At 33.7% G+C, this 20,364-nt stretch overlaps 1 protein-coding gene across 3 annotated transcripts in view; it reads left to right on the forward strand.

Moving 5' to 3' along the window:
* The window catches only part of LOC145268841 (uncharacterized), a 177,877-nt gene extending 158,810 nt beyond the window's left edge, over nucleotides 1-19,067 (forward strand). For 2 of the 3 annotated variants that reach the window (XM_080124508.1, XM_080124509.1), the window contains exons 25-26: nucleotides 6,924-7,031; nucleotides 18,488-19,067. In XM_080124508.1, coding sequence (XP_079980634.1) covers nucleotides 6,924-7,031; nucleotides 18,488-18,961 — 582 coding nt within the window. In that variant the 3' untranslated portion in view covers nucleotides 18,962-19,067. The remainder of the gene's footprint in view (nucleotides 1-6,923; nucleotides 7,032-18,487) is intronic. The other variant, XM_080124512.1, reaches the window with a different exon arrangement.
* The last annotated feature ends 1,297 nt before the right edge of the window (nucleotides 19,068-20,364 follow it).

Consider the following 20,364-nt stretch of genomic DNA (forward strand, 5'->3'; position numbering starts at 1 on the left):
TTTTTTTTTTTTTAATAATTATTTTCAGATTGTATTTTTTTTTTTTTTTTATCCCTACAAATTCCAATCTCCCTCTATTTTACTTTAATTGATACTTTAATTTTTTTTGGAGGGGGGGCATAAGAGGGCAGAGTAGTGGCAGCCAAACTAAATAAAAAAATAATAAAAGCCCTTTTACTCCCTCGACGTAAATACCCCCAACAAACCTGACAATCAGCAAAATCCCACCCCTTCACAGTAGAGATCCATAGATGTAAGAAGGCCTTCTACTCTAATAGTTTCTTCCCCAGAAGTGCTAGACTCTGGAACTCCCTTCTGGGTTCCTGTTTTCCTAATTCTACTGACAGGCAGAAGTTCAAATTAAGACATCTTGCTGCTAAACTCCCTACATAGTATCCCTGCAACTCATGTCCTCGATAGTAGCCCCCTACATCAAAGTGGCACTGTGCCTTGTTTGGGGTGAAATGGAAAAAAATAAAATAAAATCTGCATGAATTTAAACGTATTTTACTTAAATGCACGAGTGCCCTTTTTTTTTTCATCTTTTTTTTTCATATTTTTTTCATCTTTTCTTTCATATTTTTTTCATCTTTTTTTTCATCTTTTTTTCATCTTTTTTTCATCTTTTTTTCTCATCTTTTTTCATCTTTTTTTCTCATCTTTTTTTCATCTTTTTTTCCATCTTTTTTTCATCTTTTTTTTCATCTTTTTTCATCTTTTTTTCATCTTTTCATCTTTTTTCATCTTTTTTTTCATCTTTTCATCTTTTTTTCATCTTTTCATCTTTTTTTCATCTTTTCATCTTTTTTTCATCTTTTCATCTTTTTTCATCTTTTTCATCTTTTTTTTCATCTTTTTTTTTCATCTTTTTTTTCATCTTTTTTTTTCATCTTTTTTTTCATCTTTTTTTTTCATCTTTTTTTTTTCATCTTTTTTTTTCATCTTTTTTTTTCATCTTTTTTTTTCATCTTTTGCATTTTTGGTTTGCTTTACTTACATAAAAATAAAAGATCCCCATTCTTTCTGTTCACATTTTCCTCCCTCTACCATGGACCATGAGCACTTTACTCTGCACTCTGCTCGACGTCTCTCACGTGACATCACCCACGTTATTGTTCCCTGCTCCACGTCTCTCACGTGAATCTCAACCACGTTGTTGTTCCCTGCTCCACATCTCTCACGTGAATCTCAACCACATTATTGTTCCCTGCTCCACGTCTCTCACGTGAACCTCAACTGTTGTTCACACTTTTAACATGATCTTGAACGTTATCCACGTCTCTCTCATGATCATCCTTTTTCCAGTCCCCCCCCCCCGGTGATATTATTTTACATGCATTGGTATGTAGTCGATTGTGCTATGTTACAAAGGGAAACAACAGTTTTATTGTCGATTTGCTTTGTTTTTAGAATTTGCGATAGTTCTTGTCGATTTAAAACTGTATTTACTGTGTAAATACCGGCTGATAAGGGTTTTTGTTAATTTAATAAATTGGATTGATGACTTTTGACTTTTGCTTTGAAAAGTCCTTATTTTTTATTTTTGCCTTGAAAAATCCTTGAAAATATTGAAAATGCCTCGAAAATCGTATTTTTTATGTCCAGCAAAAATCTGTGTCAAAATATTAAAACTGAAATCGAAATAAATACTATTAAATTAGTTTTTAAGTATTTATCAAAAAATACCATCCAAATATTTTTTTAAATATTGAAAATAGAATTGAAATACATGGTTTTGAAATTGCATTGTGTTATTGTGCATACAAAGGTTATGTCCCTTCATCGCGAAACAACCTCGGTTAGTTTCATGATACATATTCAAATGTACATCTATTTTTTTTTCTCATTTCTAATTAAATTTATTTTGGGATCAGAGCTCAAGGGGGGAAGAATAGTGTGGCCCGCCACGTGATGGGACTTTCTAATGGTGGCCCCCCCCCCTTCCCCATCTAAAATTGTGATAATTTAAAATAAGGCCAGCCGGGCAAAAAAAAAAAATGGACAAGATGACAGCCATCTTGGTTGGAAATTAAAAGTCATGAAGTGAGTTGATATTTGAGCGGAAATAGAAAGCATTTAAAATTACTTAAAAACACAAAAAAAATGATGCAGGTAACTTTTATTGCCTTTGGTAACATTTATTTGTTGGATATTTGATTTTCTATCAATTTTTTGAATTGCTGTAGATTGTAAAACAAACCCCAAATTTTGTTTTCAAAAGCTCGAGTTTTGTCTAGAAAAGCTTTGGAAATGAACATTGAAAATCTGTACGAACCCTGGATATGATAGGTTGAAGGGGAGAGTTGGGTTTATTTTATTATTTTTTTTTCATGGAGTTGTTCATTTGTATATTACTAGTAGAGAGACCCCGAGATTACCCAGGATTGAAATAGAACCAACGAATGTTTTCGCACTTCTAATACTTTTATTGTCTTTGAAATCCAGATGGAGATAAGACTCCGCAAAAAAATGGTTGGTTGGTTGTTTTTGTTTTACGGCATATCAACCCTTTTCAGGTTATTTAATGCCGAATCCAAAGATTTTGAAGAAAAATTTTTTAATAGAATATATTGTTTTCACGTCGGTTTCTATTTAACCCATAGTTAGGACCCTAACAGGTACTACCACTCTGGGTCAGAATGGACCTGGGAGCAATGGCAATTAAAGGGTGGCTCCACACTCCTCAAAGCCCACAAGCTGGGGCCTCACCACTGGATTAGGTCATATTTAAGGTCATATCCAGGATCAGCAAAAAAAAAAAAATGAATACACAAATTGTGAAACCTCATCTCAAATGATTCAATATATATATATATATATATATATATATATATGCTGATCCGAGAATGAAGGCTCGCCAAATTTATTTTTAATCAAAAGGTTTAAGAAATTAGTAAATTTTTGATTATTTGTATGACGACACTTAACATCCTTGGCTGAAAGTAGCTTAGAAAATCGAAGTTTATCAAATGGAGACAACGTTTTCCAAGCGAGAGACCAAACCGAGTAATGTTTACTCTGTAAGCTAAGAAGCACATCAGAATAAAATGTTATTTCGTCTTTTAAAAAGGCCACCGTAAGGTTCCAAGAATTCCTACATTTAATCTTGGAAATGCGTCTGCAGATATAGCCCGGTGCAACATGATTCGATAGACATCCACTTCATTCATTCGTTAAATAATATGATTCACCTGAGAAACAAGATCACCTCCATCAAATGTAAAATCAAGTTCCTTCGTGGATGTCTATCGAATCATGTTGCACCGGGCTATATCTGCAGACGCATTTCCAAGATTAAATGTAGGAATTCTTGGAACCTTACGGTGGCCTTTTTAAAAGACGAAATAACATTTTATTCATATATATATATATATATATATATATATATATATATGATAGAGAGAGAGAGGGGGGGGGGAGCATCAGCATTAATAAAATTAAAAAAAATGACAATATAAAAATCTATATATTAATACGATAGCGTTGTGTTATTTTCTGTGTCACGCTTACATCCGGGTTGTTTAATTGTTATGTACTTCCATTTCGTGTAATAAATAATTCTACCAAGATTTTAATAGAATATATTTGTTGTTTTCAAGTCGGTTTCTATTCAACCCATAGTTGGGACCCTAACAGGTACTACCACTCCGGGTCAGAGTGGACCTAGGAGCAATGGTAATTAAAGGGTGGATCCACACTCCCCAAAGCCCGCAAGCTGGGGCCTCACCATCGGATATAGTTTAAGGTCATATCCAGGACCAGCAAAAAAAAAAATGAATACACAAATTGTGAAACTTCATCTCAAATGATTCAATATATATATATATATATATATATATATATATATATATATATGTGAGAGAGAGGGGGGGAAGAGAATCAACATTAATAAAATTTAAAAAATGACAACATAAAAATCTATATATTAATACGATAGCGTTGTTTTATTTTCTGTGTCACGCTTACATCCGGGTTGTTATATTGTTATGTACCTCCATTTCGTGTCATAAATAATTCTACCAAGATTTAAGTTTGGAGTACGTAAGCAATCTCAGCATAGAAAAAAAAAAAGAGATGAAGAGACTACTGGTCCAAGAGAATGATGAAATGATGCTGAAAGACGTGCAGCTTTACGAGCTTCACAAAGTCAAGAACAAGCAGAAAAAAGATGAAGATCAGATGCTCAGTAGCACGAAATTCCTTTTCCACAAACAGAGTAGGGTAACTTTAACGTCAAGAATGAAAGTTCAATAGAAACATTGTTTTAATTTGAATAAAATATATAGGAGTATAGATATTGTATACCTGCATCTGTTCGCGGTCTGCCATACAAAGCCGCACATATTTGTGGGTTAAGCTTTGCTGCATCTTATGCCGATACATCGGGCTAGCGTCTTAATGTAATAAAAATTAATGCTCGATAAACAGTGTTGCCAATTTAACGGTTTTCTCGCTAGATCTGGAGATTTTGTTTTGGATTTGGGAAATTTTGGATCTACCAACTAGCGCTTTTTTTCCCCTAAAATCTTAAGATTTTTTTTGTTTTTTGTCAATAGTCTTTAGTATGTTTTTCTTTTTTCCTTTTCTTCTTCCTTGCCATGTTGTAAAGTTGGAGAAACAAGTCTGTTTGTAAAGAGCTAACATCAAATTTGAATGAAATAAAGTACCCATCAAGGCAAAACAAACAAAGCAACACACTGAAAATGGAGTCTACCTTTAAAATAAGCAGAAAAAAGATGAAGATTAGATGCTCAATAGCACCAAATTCCTTTTCCACAAACCGAGTAGGGTAATTTCTTCTTCCCTGCCATGTTGTAAATTTGGAGAAAGAAGTCTGTTTGTATGGAGCTGTGCGTTATATCTGGCGGCTGTATTTTGAAATGTTTGAACTGTGTGTAGGCAACGCGAGAATAACGTCAAGAATGAGAGTTCATATAGAAACATTTAATTTGAATAAAATAAAAATACGCATCAAGTGCGCTTGAAAGCCAAATCACAACGTAATATTAGGAAAATAAACAAATATTTTACTTGTTTGAAATTTATAACAAATATATTTCGGAGGTATACTCCATCTTCAGTGTGTTGTTTTTTTTCTTTTTTCTTTTTCTTCTTCCTTGTCATGTTGGAAATTTGGAGCAAGATGTCTTGATTTTTATTTTATTCAAATTAAATCAACGTTTCTATATCAACTCTCACCCTTGACGTTATTTTCGCGTTGCCTACTCACAGTTCAAACATTTCAAAATACAACCGCCAGATACAACGCGCAGCTCTATACAAACAGACTTCTTTCTCCAAATTTACAACATGGCAAGAAAGAAGAATAGGAAAAAAAAAAAAAGAAACAAAACATACTGAAGATGGAGTATACCTCTGAAATATATTTAGGGTAACTTTACTTTTTCAGGGAGCTTTCTTTTTTTTTTTTTTTTTTTTTTTTTACAAAGGCATCACCACATTATCAAAGCCCAGAGGCCACTCAAGGATAAGGGTTAAAGAGTGTACAGTAGAAATTGGTCAATATAGTAATCATTAGTAATGAAAATTTGGTAAATTTAATAACTTATATGGAACGGCTCATCAAGAACTTATTTACTTTAGACTTGAACACATCCATATTGTAGTCAGCCGGAAAGCAGGAAAACGGAAGACAATTCCACAGGCGTGCAGTTCTAAGAAAGAAGCTTTGTTCATGGAATCTACGTTTAGGTTTAGGCACAGATAAAGAGTGGGGGACATTATTGATAGTGTTTACAGCTAGACGAGTGTTTCTTGTGAAAGTTTGGCGAGGGGGGACCATAGATTGAAGCTCAGTTGAACACTTTCCATGAAAATAACGATACATCAGAGACAAACTCGCAACATCTCTTCTGTGAGATAGAGATTGCAAGGAGGAGAAAAGGACATCTCCTACGAGGCTACGAAGTCTATTTTGAACTCTATCAAGGCAGGCCAAGTCCTTTCTAGCAGCTCCTGCCCAGATGTGGCAACAGTATTCCATCCTTGGACGTACCTGGCTCTTATATACTACCACTATAATTATTGATCATTGAGATAACAATCACTTTCACACCTTTACCTTCCATATGATTCCTTTTTTTTTTTTTTTTTTTTACATGGTGGTCACCACTTATCAAGGCCCGGAAGCCACTCAGGGATAAGGGTTATTGCAAGTACAGTACGTTAGTGTGGAGATTTATTGAAGTGTTTACTTAAGGGGGCGGTTCATTAGGAATTTGTTTACATTGGACTTGAAGACATCCAGGTTGTAGTTAGGTGGGAAGCAGGCAGACGGAACAGTTCCACAATTGGTTTTCCATTATTTCACAGTACGATAGCGTGTGTTCTTTTGGGTGTCATGCTTGCATCTGGGTCGTTTAATTGTTTTGTTCTTCCATTTCTTGTAATAAATAATCCTACCAAGAATTCTTCATAAGTTTTGGTTTCGGTTTCGATTGTAGCTGATGGCACTCAAGTTATTTTTTTTATTTTTTATAAATAATTTTACCAAGAATTCTTCATAAGTTTTGGTTTCGATTTCAGCTGATGGCACTTTAGTAATCTATTTGTTTATAAATAATTTTATCAAGAATTCTTCATAAGTTTTGATTATAATGAAGGGACTAAACTTATATATATATATATATATATATATTTATAAGTTTCCAATGACTCGAACTGCGTTTTATATTGTCTCTGACTCTGATATCACATAGCTGTTTTCTACCGTTAAATGATTTAGGAGTACCAAAAGGCAGAATACTCTCGGTTTCTCCAACTATTATAGTAATCGTATTTTGTCTCCCAATGGCTGCAGATCCATGCTTCCCCTCCCCATTAAAAATGGTATTTTTTTTTTTTTTCTGGAATTTAAAAAAAAAAAATTTTTCTTTTCATTCTGGGCGCTCTTCCAACTGCAGACCCAATTTGATTCCTTCGCAGAAAGGAAGTCAGTCTGGCCCCAGTTAAGACCTTTTCTGCCTCTTCAGAATCAACGTCTCTCCTCGCCGCCGAGCTTCCCGCTAAAGGTTTGTTTTGCGATTTAAGCCCGTTCACCTCCCTCCTTTTCTTTTTTTTTTTTTTAGTCTTTTTTTTTTGTAAATTAATTTTAGTTTTTGTTGTATTGTTTATCCATCTGCTGTCTTAATACTCCCTCTATCGTATGCCTCCTTTCGATGCCGCTTGCTTGATATTTAGTTTGCCCTTTTTTAGTCCGCCATTAGCGAAACCACCTACGTGCACGCTCGTATACCTTTGTTTCAGTTGTTTGTTTTGTAAAATGTTGGACGTCAATGTTTGACGATGTTTCATACTGTATGTTGCATTCAAATGACTTATAAATTAATGAAGATGCCAAATTTATATAGTAGGATGGTGCAAAAATAATGTCGTTTTTTTTTTTGTATGTATAGCTGATAAAAAAAAAACGATATTTTCACACCAACCTTATGTGTGTCTGAAGCCGAAACTATACTATTACTTCTATTACTAATGGAGATTTCGTATCTGTGTGTCTGAAATTGAATGTATACTATTATTTCTACAGGGTGTCCCAAAAGAAGCTGATGGATTTTAAATTTGATTAACTTCCTCAATATTTAAGTTATGCTTACCAATTTTCATACGTAGGTAGATGAGTCTCTCTGTGATTTTTTTTTGAGATATAGTAAGATATAGTCTACTTATTCTAATTCCGATTACTTCATCCGCCGTTACTCCACACCATACTGTACATTTTTGAGGGTGTAACTGCTGTTGCGTGGGGATTTTCTGATCCCCAAATCCTGCAATTTTGCTTATTTATGAACCCATTCAGATGAAAATGTACCTCATCAGACATAATGAGGTTTTTGAGAAAGTTTGAATCCCCATTGGCCAAATCTTGGAATTGCATGGCATATTCCAGCCTTTTTTCCGGATCGTTTGGCTGAAACCCTTGCACCAATTGAATTTTATATGGAAATTTTACCTTCTTCATGAAGCATTCTGTAAAGAGATGATCGAGAGACCCCAATTTGACTTGATCTTCTTCTTACTGATGTGGATGGATCCTCGGCCACAATCTCTGTTAATTTCTGACGATTCTCATCACTTCTTGCCGTATGGGGTCTACCAGACTTAGGGAGGTCACATACAGACCCTTGCTCATGAAATCGAGCCACCATAACTTTTATTGCATTGGGAGTAGGGGAATTTCTTGTGTTGAAGTTTCGTCGAAATTCTCACTCATTCAACCGAGAATACGACTCTACGATAAATATCCGCTCCTCGGTAGTGTAACGACTCATGATGACCTTGGAAGGGTTACTCTAGAATTATCTGAAAAAATAAAAGAAAAATATAAAATATTAAGGAAGTTATGAATTTGTTTTAACCATCAGCTTCTTTTGGGACACCCTGTATTATTAATAGAAATTTTGTATCTGTCTGAAGTTGAAACCATACTATTACTAATAGAGAATTGGTATTAGGTTGGTGCAAAAACAGTCATTTTTTTTTTTGACGTATGTATATCTGATAAAAAAACATTTTTGCACCAACCTAATATTTATACAACCTGTAGATATTAAAACCAAGTAGAAAACATTTATACATTTTTTTTTTTTATACGAATACGTTTTAGTGGAAAACGTATACGAGCATGTTTGCACAGGGTGGAATGATAAAGCTGTCCCCCCCCCCTAAAGAAAACAACACTGCAACTTTATTTTAAAACTTTTGTTGAAAAAAAAAAAATCAATTCAGGTAACTTGATTATGTAGGAGAGCTGACATCTATTTAACGTAGCCGCCTTCAGTCTGAATCATCACCTTGATACGGGTCTGGAACTGGGAGCATTCCTTTTCTACAAGTGTCAGCAGGTGCTCGGCGGATACTTTGTGGATGTTGACAGTCAGGCTAGCTTTGGTGTTGCGGGAGGTCATGTTGGTAATGTTCTCGACGTATGACCAAAGAAAGTAGTCCGATGGGTTAAACTCTAAGGGAGGAGGGAGGGGGCCAGTGAGAGAAGGGTAAAAAGTCGTAACATGCTTTCTGAAGCCAAACCTGGATCTCTTTGGACTTGCAGGTCGGCCACCTGATTCCACTAGGGGATCACCACACTCTTCAGCACATCCAGGTACGCTTTGGGGATGACTTTCAAGCTGACTTGGAAGATGTGAGATGGCATGATGTGACCCTCACTTGAAACCACACCAAAAACCATAACTGAGTCATCTGATGCATTGAGCTGTGCCCTCAAGCGTTGAACCATCCGGATTTGCATTTTGAGGGTGCTGGCAATGGTCCTGTTGTCATAACTTGGATCTGTAGAGAGCATGAGTTGTACAGTGGCACATCTCCTACCTGATAGAAGGCTCCTATTGCTCTTAGGATTTGTACACAACTAGTAGATGGTCTGCAAAAAAAAAAAAAAAAAAAAAAAAACGGTTTTCATCAAACAAATGGAATCATGTCGTCTTTTTCAGGGCGACAATTTTATCGTTCCGCCCTGTATTGTGTACATATGTGTTTTGTTGATCTCTGGCGATTGTCTGCGGGTTAAGATTAATTGGTCTTTGTCATGTTGTTATCGAGGTATCGTAGGGTTTGTTCATGATTAGACAGTGCTTAGCTTACCTCGTTAAGACTGGATTAGTATGCAAGAGTTGTTTGCATGTGTTAATCAAGCTTGGAACACATCGTGCGTCATTGTCGCGTGCCACAAGAAAAAGAGAGAAAGTCGGAAAAGGAAAAGATATTGAAGTTGAAGTTCAGTGTCAACACCTGTTTATCAGAGGCGAGGTCAAAGGCGAGGTCAAAGGGTCATAATTGCTTATTCTTTCCTTTCTACAAATTGTGTCTGTGTGTTCGCTGTGCGCAAAACTATTCCAGGGTTCGCACAGACTTCAAAAGTTCTTAAATTTTAACTTTTTGCCTTGTAAAGGCCTTAGTTCTTGAAAAATCTTTGAAAATATGGAAAATGTCTTGAAAGAATGAAAAACATAAAAAATGTTTTTGTAAACCACCCGTGAAAATTAAAAACTACACAAGACCAAAAAAAAAAAAAAAACACTTTTTTTAAAACTTTATTTCAAATGCCGACTTAAAGATTCCTGCGCGATGAGATAAGTCACTTAATCACGACTGTTTGCACGCAAACTCATCATGTTAGAAAAACACCAAGGCTCAGAGGTTCATACCATGCATCCGGTAAATTTGCGATGAGTTTGATCATCAGATTTGTTGTCAGCGTCTTCGAATACTCCCAAAGAACAGGTTGAGTGGTCGGTGTTCTGTTGTAGCATAAGGTAATATTTACCTTTTCTAATAAATGCTGTTCAAAACTAAAAGATTTTTGAGTGACACAAAAAAAAAAAATCACGTTTTCTAATAATTGTATTTATGTCTAGTAAAAAAATTTTACCAAAATATCTATATATCTATAAAAGGGAAAGTGTCTGTCTGTGTGTCTACATTTCAATACGCAATAACTCTGTTAATTTTAAGTCTACAGACTCGAAATTTGATATACAGGGTACTGAGATTTGGGAAAATCTATGTGATCGGTTTTCGGGCAGAAATTTTGCGATTAAGCGGTCAAAGTTCAACGATTTGACCTTTGAGAACTCTACCAAACTCCTCCGACAATTTTTGGGTCTGAACACTTGAAATTGTAGATAAAGGTTCTTTGGACATGGATCAAACTTAATAAATTGATTTGAGCCCCAAACAATAAATTTTAAGGGGTCATAATAGGGGTCAAAGTTAAAAAAAATTGACCGTTTTTTTTTTTTTTGCTCAACCTCCAAACACCCGGGCAACGCCGGGCACCCATGCTAGTTAAAAATAAAATCGAAATAAATACTATTAAATTATTTTTTAATCTCCCCCTATTTTTGCTTTCATTTATAATTTAATTTATTTGGGTGTGGGGGAAGAGTAGTGGGTGCCAATGACCATTTCCCCCCCCCCCCTCCTCTCTAAAAATCTTTCCTTCTGCGGACAGGACTCTCCAGTGGTGAACCCATTCCAAACAAAATTGTGATACCCGAAAATGAAATTGACCAGCCCCCCCCCCAAAAAAAAATGGGCAAGACAGTAGCTATGTTGATTAGAAATTTAAGTTGGTAAAGAAAGTTAATATTTGAGATAAAATAAAAAACGTTTAAAATTACTTAAAAACACCAAAAAAAAATGATGCAGGTAGGTTTCAAAGTAACTTTTGTTGAGTACTAGCGAGGGGTACCCGGGTATTTTTCGGGGTATGTGAAAAAAACTGAAAATGTGAAAAAAAACCGAAGCCTTCACGACGCGCAGTTGGAAAATAGTAAAGTGTTTAAAAAGAAAAAACAGGTGCGCGTTTTTGATTGGCGATAGGTATTCAGCAGTAAGCATTTTGTGCGGGACAGTTTTAAATGAGGTGAATAAATCGGTTTGTTTGTTTTTAAAAACCCGCTCCCTGTTTATTAGGAGGAGCGAAATGAAAGCTACAGTCTGATATGACGAAGTCGACATTGAACAAACGTTTCGGCCTGTTATTAGAGTCGAGTTTTGCTTTTTTTTTTTTATACCGAAAACCGAATGTAACGCGTGCCGATGCGGGAAATGTGGAATAATTAACGTTTGAAAGTCAATAAAATTAAATAGACAGGCGAGCTCCATGGGTAACTCTGAGATATTACAATTTATAGATGATATAAAAAGTTTTAAGAAGTTGTGAACCGAGCAAGTGCTTTTCTGAAAGAAGCCTTTTGTGGACATCGAGGAAAAGCATACATACATACATACATACATACATACATTTTCGCTTTTATATATATATATAGATGGTAATATTTGTTTGTTGTGTATTTGGTTTTTGACCACTTTTTTGTAATCGCTGTGGATTGTAAAACAAACCCCAAATTTTGTTTTGAAAACTTGAATTTTGTCTCGAGAATGCCTTGAAGAACTTTGAAAAGTCCTTGAAAATGAACATTGAAAATCTGTACGAATCCTGTATTCGACGGACTAGTTTTGAAACTACATGTATCTCTACAATATTTCACTTGATGAGAGAACAGCATTATAGCTAAGGTTACTTGCTAAAAAATGTGGGGATTTTGCAACAAAACAAAAAAAAAAACCAAACAAATGTTACCAAAAGAAAGATAAGTTGCTCTTCTACCTTCTTGGATAAGTTTTATGTGGTTTAGCATAATTTAAAGTGTCTATTTAATTTGGAATACAGTGGTAAGTGTTTTATTATTTCTACTCGACACTTGGAAAGATCACTCGCAAATGTGACCGTTTCGTTCGCAACATAAAACCTTGATATATACATAAATACTCATTTGTAATATGACATTTTGATTCCGTGACAAGTATGTATATCAAAGATTTTTTTTGTATTTTTTTTTTTTTAAATATGTGTAATTGTAAACATACGCCGATTTCATGTTGAGACTTGAAGGTATAAACGTTCGAATTTCTTCAGATGTTTTTTTTTTAAACAGTCTGTGTTAAAAAAAAAAAGAAAAGAAGAAAAAGAGTATATTGTTCGATTAAACTTTTTATTGTTTACATAATTTGACTTTAAAAAAAAAAAAAATTGAAAAGACATTTTTTTCCCCCCTCAGTAATGAACTTTGGATGACTGAAAAAAAAAACAACAAAAAAAAACACAATCGCCAAAAGATAAGTGTTTTTAGTAATATTCTGACTGGGTATGAAGACTGTGATGAAATATACAATTTTTTATAAAAATTATTTTTGCATCTAAAAAAAAAAAAAAAAATTTGCATAAAAAAAAAAAATTATTTTTGCGTCTAAGAAAAAAAATTATCTATTTGATCTAATTTTGTAATTTTTGGATACATTGCTATTTTTGGGATTATGATTAAAAAGATATATTTAAAAAAAATACCACTATAGTCTGCCCATAAACAAGCACCAATATATATATATATATATTTTTTTTTTTTTCAAATGGTAAATTTAAATTCCAACTTGTTGATAAATGCTGATTAAATTTAGAAATAAATTTTTGTTTTGTGTTTACTTGCTTTTTTTAAAAATAATTATAATAAATTATTTAAAAAAATTGTTTTTTTAAAATTCAATTTTCACCCCAAACAAGGCACAGTGCCACTTTGAAGTAGGGGGCTACTATCGGGGACATGCGTTGAATGGACATTATGAAGGGAGATAAGCAGCAAGATGTTTGTTCACATTACACTTGAACTTCTGCATGTTGCTACAGTTGGGAAAGCAGAATCCCGGAAGGGAGTTCCAAAGTCTAGCAGTTCTTAAACTATTGGAGTAGAAGGCTTTCTTACACCTATGGATCTCTACTGTGTAGGGGTGGGATTTAGCTGCTTGTCGGGGGGGGGGTATTTACGTCAAGGGGGGTACAAGTGCGTGTAGTTCGTCAGAGCATTCACTATTAAAATATTTGTAGAACAGGCAGAGGGATGCGACATTTTGTTGATGGGACAGGGGCTGAAGCTTAGATGACAGTTCAGGAACTATCAGGTTGGCGGCTCTCTTTTGAACCCTGTCCAGGAGTGAGAGACAAGTAGTAGATGCATCAGCCCAAATATGACAACAGTACTCCATACATGGACGAATGGTGGCCTTCGAGAGGTACAGGATACTTTCAGACGTAAGTAGTTTTCTAGCACGGTAGAGAGAGCCCACCTTGGCAATGCTCTCAATGTATCTGTTCCAATCCATGAATGTTAATTATTATTTTTTTTTACTCTCAATTAGATGCTAAATAACAAGTGCCGATTGAATATATGTAAAATGAAACTGTACTCGCAACGTCTCTTCTGTGGGAGAGAGGTTATAGGGAAGAGAAAAAGGCATCCCCCACTAAGCCATGAAGTCTATTTTGTACTCTGTCAAGGGAGGATAGGCTGTTTTAGCAGCTCCTGCCCAGATGTGGCAGCAGTACTCCATCCTTGGACGTACTTGGCTTTTATATAGATAGAGAATTGCATCAGCAGTGAGATGTTTTCTGGAGCGGTAGAAGGATCCCACCATTTTTCTAGCAACTTTGGTAATAGACTTGATGTATGTGTTCCATTTCACGTCAGGAGTAAAAGTCAATACCAGAAGCTTATCAAAACATGGAGGCTCCCCTAGACGAGAGCCATCCATTTCAATTGATGCCAGATGGGGATCAGAGCGTTGATGATGTAAAGATAGGAGCTGATGCGATCCTTTATAACAACCAGGTGCACTCTATAATGGAGTACTTTTGAAATCAGTACTATATAAATAATATTCAATAGAGTAATAATTAATATGGAATCCTCAATGTAGTTAATGAATGGTGGAGTGATTGAGAAGCAAGGGTTGCGTAAGCAAGAGACAAAACATACCGATATATATATTAGTGAAAGAATGTAGATTTATTTACATAAAAATACACAAGAGAATGAATGTAAGGTGGTAGTGTAGTAATCGTTAATGGTGTAGTTTGGGTAGAATTTGATTATTTATGAAGACGGCTCAACAAGAACTTGTTTACATTGGATTTGAAGGCTACCATGTTGTATTCAACTGGGAAGCAGATCAGCAGAACAGTGTTCCACAGGCAGGCAGTTTTAGAAAAGAAGAAGCCTTGTTTATAGAATCTGCGTTTAGATTTAGGCACAGATAGACAGTGGGGGAAATTGTATATAGTGGTTGTAGCTAGTCGAGTGTTTTTTTTGTGAAAGTTTGGCAAAGGGGGATCATAGATTGGAGTTCAGTCGAGCGCTTGCCATTAAAATAATGATAGAGCAGAGGCAGGCTTGCAACGTCTCTTTTGTGGGGAAAGAGGGTGCAGGGAAGAGAAAAGGGCATTACCTACTAGGTTTCGAACCCTATCAAGGCTTGATAGGGCGTGTCGAGCAGTTTCTGTCCAGATTCCGCAACATCGTTATTTCCATGGCAAGTGCTCGTCTGAGCTCCATTCTCTGGTCCCCCCTCGCCAATCTTTTTCAAAAAAAACCCTGACTAGCTGAAACCACTGTCAATAATTTTCCCCATCCCTATCTGTGCCTAAATCAAAACGTAGATTCCATGAACAAAGCTTCTTTCTTAGAACTGCACGCCTGTGGAACTCTGTTCCGCTTGCCTGTTTCCCTCCAGACTTCAACCTGGATGTCTTCAAGTCCAACACAAACAAATTCCTGATGAACCACCCCCTTAAGTAATGACAGCTTACCAATTCTCCAATACTATTGCTACACTATCCCTTTGATTACTGTACACACAATAACCCTTATCCCAGAGTGGCCATTGGGCCTTGATAAGTGGTGAACTCTATGCAAAAAAAACCCCAAAAAAACCAACTTTACTTCAATTTTGGGTGTACTTGGTTCTTATACAGATAGATAATGCTTTGGTTTCAATTCCAACTCATGGCACCAAAGCCATTTATTTTTTTTACTTTTGAAATCAGTACTATATAAATAATATTCAATAGAGTAATAATTAATATGAAATCCTCAATGTAGTTAATGAATGGTTAAGTGATTGCATAAGCAAGAGACGAAACATACCGATATATATATATTAGTGAAAGAATGTAGATTTATTTACATAAAAATACATAAGAGAAAAAATAAAGATAGAGATGGTAAGAGTTCGTTGAGGAGAGAGTAACGTTACTTGTAGTATTTGATGATAAGCTGACGGGCTAGTCAGGAGGGTTGGTTGGCTGGCTGGCCATGCCAACCAGAGCGCATTATCTTTTCAAGAGTTCAGTGGAAAGAGATAGAAGTACACAGAACAGGAAGTGACGTGGCTGTGTGTGTTACTCTCTGGTTACCAGAGTTAAAAGGCGATAAGCGAGTTTAGCATAAGAGTACTGTTATGTGTCTGTGCATCCGTTGGCTGGGAATTTCAATTCCCACAAATCTGCATGGATTAAAATGTATTAAACTATATTTAAGCATATTTTATGACCGAGTTTGTCCTCTCTTATCAAGGTTGAGGTCGAGGAAGGAGTCGCTGGTCCTTTGATACTGCTGTTTTTTTTTTGTTTTGGTTTTTTAGTTTCATTTATATAAAAAATATTTCTAAAAATTATATTCTGTTCCCATACAATAAATAAAATCTTTATAAATTGTTTTAAATTGCTGGAAAAATGGTTGGATCATTCTGCTGCTCCATGCAATCCTTAATCTGTATAAAAGCCAGGTATGTCTTAAAATGGAGTACTGTTGTCGACAGAGTTCAAAACCAGGTTCAGAATCTAGTAGGTGATGCCCTTTTTTCTTCCCTGTCTCTGCTCTATTGCTATTTTCATAGTAAATGCTCATCCGAACACCAATATATGGTCCGCCTTGCCAAACTTTAACAAAAAAAACACTCGACTCGCATAGCTTTTAGTTAAAAACAAAACAAATCCACTGAAGTAGTGTTATAACACCGAACGAGACATTAATTATCTGAACATTTTAACGAATTAAAAAAATTGACGAAACTTAGGAAGTGCTTTTGTAAAATTCAGATATTTAAATAACGTAAAAAATACTAATTTTTTTTACAAAAAAAGTGATACTTCTAATAAACTAAAAAGTTTTGAGTTATACATTTTCATGCAAAAAAAAAAAATCACAATCTATATATATATATATATATATATATATATATATATATATATATAAAAGTCTATATATAAAAGGCAAAATGTGTGTGTTTGTATGTCTCGCAAAAACTTTCCACACAGGCGACAGATTTTCACCAGACGACAAATGTTGAAAAATTGACTAAAACATTAATTCCTTCACCCTCAACGGCTCATTTTTTTACAGGGAGGGGTAGCAAAAAATCGTTCCTTCATGATAAGATAGCTTCTACGCATGTGTAAACACGTGCTAAGACGTTGTCCCTTGAATTTTTTTTAAATATTATAAAAACCGACCTACATTTGCCCACGCGGTCATGGCACAATGGTCAAAGTGACAGCGTTGTTATCTTAAGATTGCAGGTTCGATTTGAGATATAAAGACATTTTTTATTTTTTTTCCGATTTTTTTAAGCATTTAATATTGAAACAAGGTTATTTATTCACTGTTTTTTCCCCCCCCCCCCCGATCATGTTCCCCTCCCCTCCTTATTGTTTTTCCGATTTTTTTAAAAGAAGTTTTACGGTCGTTCAGGTTTTTTCCGATTTTTAAAAAAAATATTTTATTTCAATTATTCTTTAGTTTAACCCACCTTCCTACTCACACACACACCTCCAAACACCCAGGCAACGCCGGATACCCCCGCTAGTCTCTATATATAAAAGTGATAATGCGTGTGTGTTTGTGTGTGCATTTTTTGTGTATGTCCGCCAAAGTCATTTTTGCAGGGGCGGGGGTGGTCACGCTTTCTTAGAACATTTTATATACTGTCTATATTATAATATCTTCGATTTACAAAGCGAGGTCGTAAATATATTTTATTTGAGCAACTTTTACATGCTAAAAATTCCCACTATTCTGCCTTCACGCCTGTTTGTTCATGGTTTTTGTATAAAAAAGCGAAACTAACGACTTTTTCATTTTTCTTTGTCATTTTTTATATTTCTATTTGTCTTCATTTTTTATTTCATTTTTCTGCCATTTATTTTTATTTTTTGTTATTTTTCATTTTACTTTGTCGCTTTCTTTCTTTTTTATTTTCTTTGTCATTTTAATTTTTTAATTTTTCTTTGTCATTTTTAAAAAATTTAAAAAAATTTTCTGTCATTTATTTTTACATTTAAAAATTTTTTTTTCTTTGTTATTTTTTTATTATTATTACATATTATTTTTTTATTATTATTACATATTATTTTTTTATTATTATTACATATTATTTTTTTATTATTATTACATATTATTTTTTTATTATTATTACATATTATTTTTTTATTATTACATATTATTTTTTATTATTATTACATTTTATTATTTTTTTTATTATTATTACATTTTATTATTTTTTTTATTATTATTACATTTTATTATTTTTTATTATTATTACATTTTATTATTTTTTATTATTACATTTTATTATTTTTTTATTATTATTACATATTATTATTTTTTTATTATTATTACATTTTATTATTTTTTTATTATTATTACATATTATTATTTTTTTTATTATTATTACATATTATTTTTTATTATTATTACATTTTATTATTTTTTTATTATTATTACATTTTATTATTTTTTTATTATTATTACATATTATTTTTTTATTATTACATATTATTTTTTATTACATATTATTTTTTTATTATTACATATTATTTTTTATTACATATTATTTTTTATTACATATTATTTTTTATTACATATTATTTTTTTTATTACATATTATTTTTTTTATTATTATTACATATTTTTTTATTATTACATTATTATTTTTTATTATTACATATTATTGTTTTTATTATTATTAAATATTATTATTTTTTTTTTATTATTATTATTATTGTGTTTCCATTTTTATTCTTCTCTTATATTAATCTTTTATTGTATATTTTCAGGTGCCACAATCGACTCCACTTACACCCCAGATTCTGACCCAGATGCTCGACTCTCAATATGCCGCACTGTTTGCGGCTTCAGCAGGTACACCAGCCACCCCATCTGACCCATTAGTAGCGGTGAACAACAACTCCTATCCCACTGGATTTGCGAACTGCGCTAGGAGTAACCTCAAGACCAGTCCATTCAGTCCAGGACGAAACAGCCCTACATTGCGTGATGTCAACCCCAACCCAGGCTCAAACTATTCAGCTTCAAGCCCCAAACTTCTTACAACACATCATCCTTTGTTGCACCAACAGCCGCCTCTAACATGTCTAGGACGAGGCTCTTCGATATCCAACTTGAGCATTTCTCCGCCCATTTGGCCTGGTGTTGTGGGACCCAGTCCGAGCTTCATGGCTACTACACGTTCGCCGTCAAGACACTTACCTTTCAGTCCTTCGCCACCTTCAAGTAAAAGCCACAATTAATTTCTAAAGCAATAAAATTAACTTAAATATGTTGTTGTTTGGAGCAGAGAGTATAGACATGTTTTAATTTTGAATAATGTACATTTTATTTTTAGTTTGAAACTTTTTTTTTCTTTTTTTTTTATAAATCCTTATGAAATTTATTTTTTTGTTCTAAGAATATAAATTGAATTTTTAATTTTGTTCCAAAAAAATATTAAACTATTTTAATTTTGGTAAATTGTGAAAGCTAGTTACTTCCCTTGGACGTTTTTTGGATGTAAACAAATGTGTTTATTTTATTTTTATTCGGTATTGGATAGTTTAGTGAAGACATTAAAAAATGAAAATATAGAAAAAAAGGTTATATTTTACGTATCTGTTTTGGACTGAAGATCTTTGAAAAAAAAAATTCACTTAATTTGATAGAGTAGTTTTTATTTTATAGCAGAAAAACACGTTTTTATGAGAGCGCGTTGAAGTCAGCCATTACGAAATTTGTTGAACACGCCAAAGGGAGATAACTCCAGTTAAAGTGCCGACACTCCTTCCCCATCTTTATTACTAGCTTTTCTCCCTAAAAATCGAACCTTTTGCTCGGTATCATAACAAATTGTTTTTTCGCTATAAAATTAAGAGAAATTTTTTTTTTTTTTCAGAGAACTTCAAACTATAACGAGTACGTACAATATAACTTTTTTCAATATTTTCATTTTTTAATGTCTTGACTAAACTGTATAAACGCCTTTTATTCATAATACAGCAATCAGTGTACACGTGTTTTGCTTTACCACAGCTCATCTGTGGTTAGAGGTTCAAACCCTACAACAGTCGGCTGCGCTGATGAGCTATGGTACGCCGAAACATGTATTCAGATTGCTGTTTTATATAAATAAAATAGTTTACCCCCCCCCCAATAAACAATGGGAGGATTCAAGGGAAGTAACTGGCTTCTGTAATTTCCTAGGAGGAAACACCATATACCAAAATAATTTACTGTAAAAAAAAAAAAAATCAACAAAAATCTACATGAATTAATTTCCACGCACACACACATTAGGCAGTTAATTAACAGTGTTTTGACATTGTCCAAAGTACCTAAGCTCAATTTGTTTACACAAAGAGCATCGCTTCATACGCTAATGGTAATTTGTATATCACTTCCCAAATGCTCAACCTAAGATACAGAGCATTATATATATAATATATATACATATATATATATATATATATATATATATATAATGCAGTTATTACTAGGGCTATGACAACAGCATATTCTTCCCAAATGCTCAATTTAAGATAAGGAGCATTATATATATATATATATATATATATATATATATATATACTGGTAGCCAAATTGAATATTGAAATGCTCATATCTTTGGCCCTATGGGACGAAACTACATGCAAATTTGCAG

This window comes from Euprymna scolopes, chromosome 44, assembly GCF_053919585.1.
Source record: "Euprymna scolopes isolate OS-2025 chromosome 44, ASM5391958v1, whole genome shotgun sequence".
Taxonomy (NCBI): Eukaryota; Metazoa; Mollusca; class Cephalopoda; order Sepiida; family Sepiolidae; genus Euprymna; species Euprymna scolopes.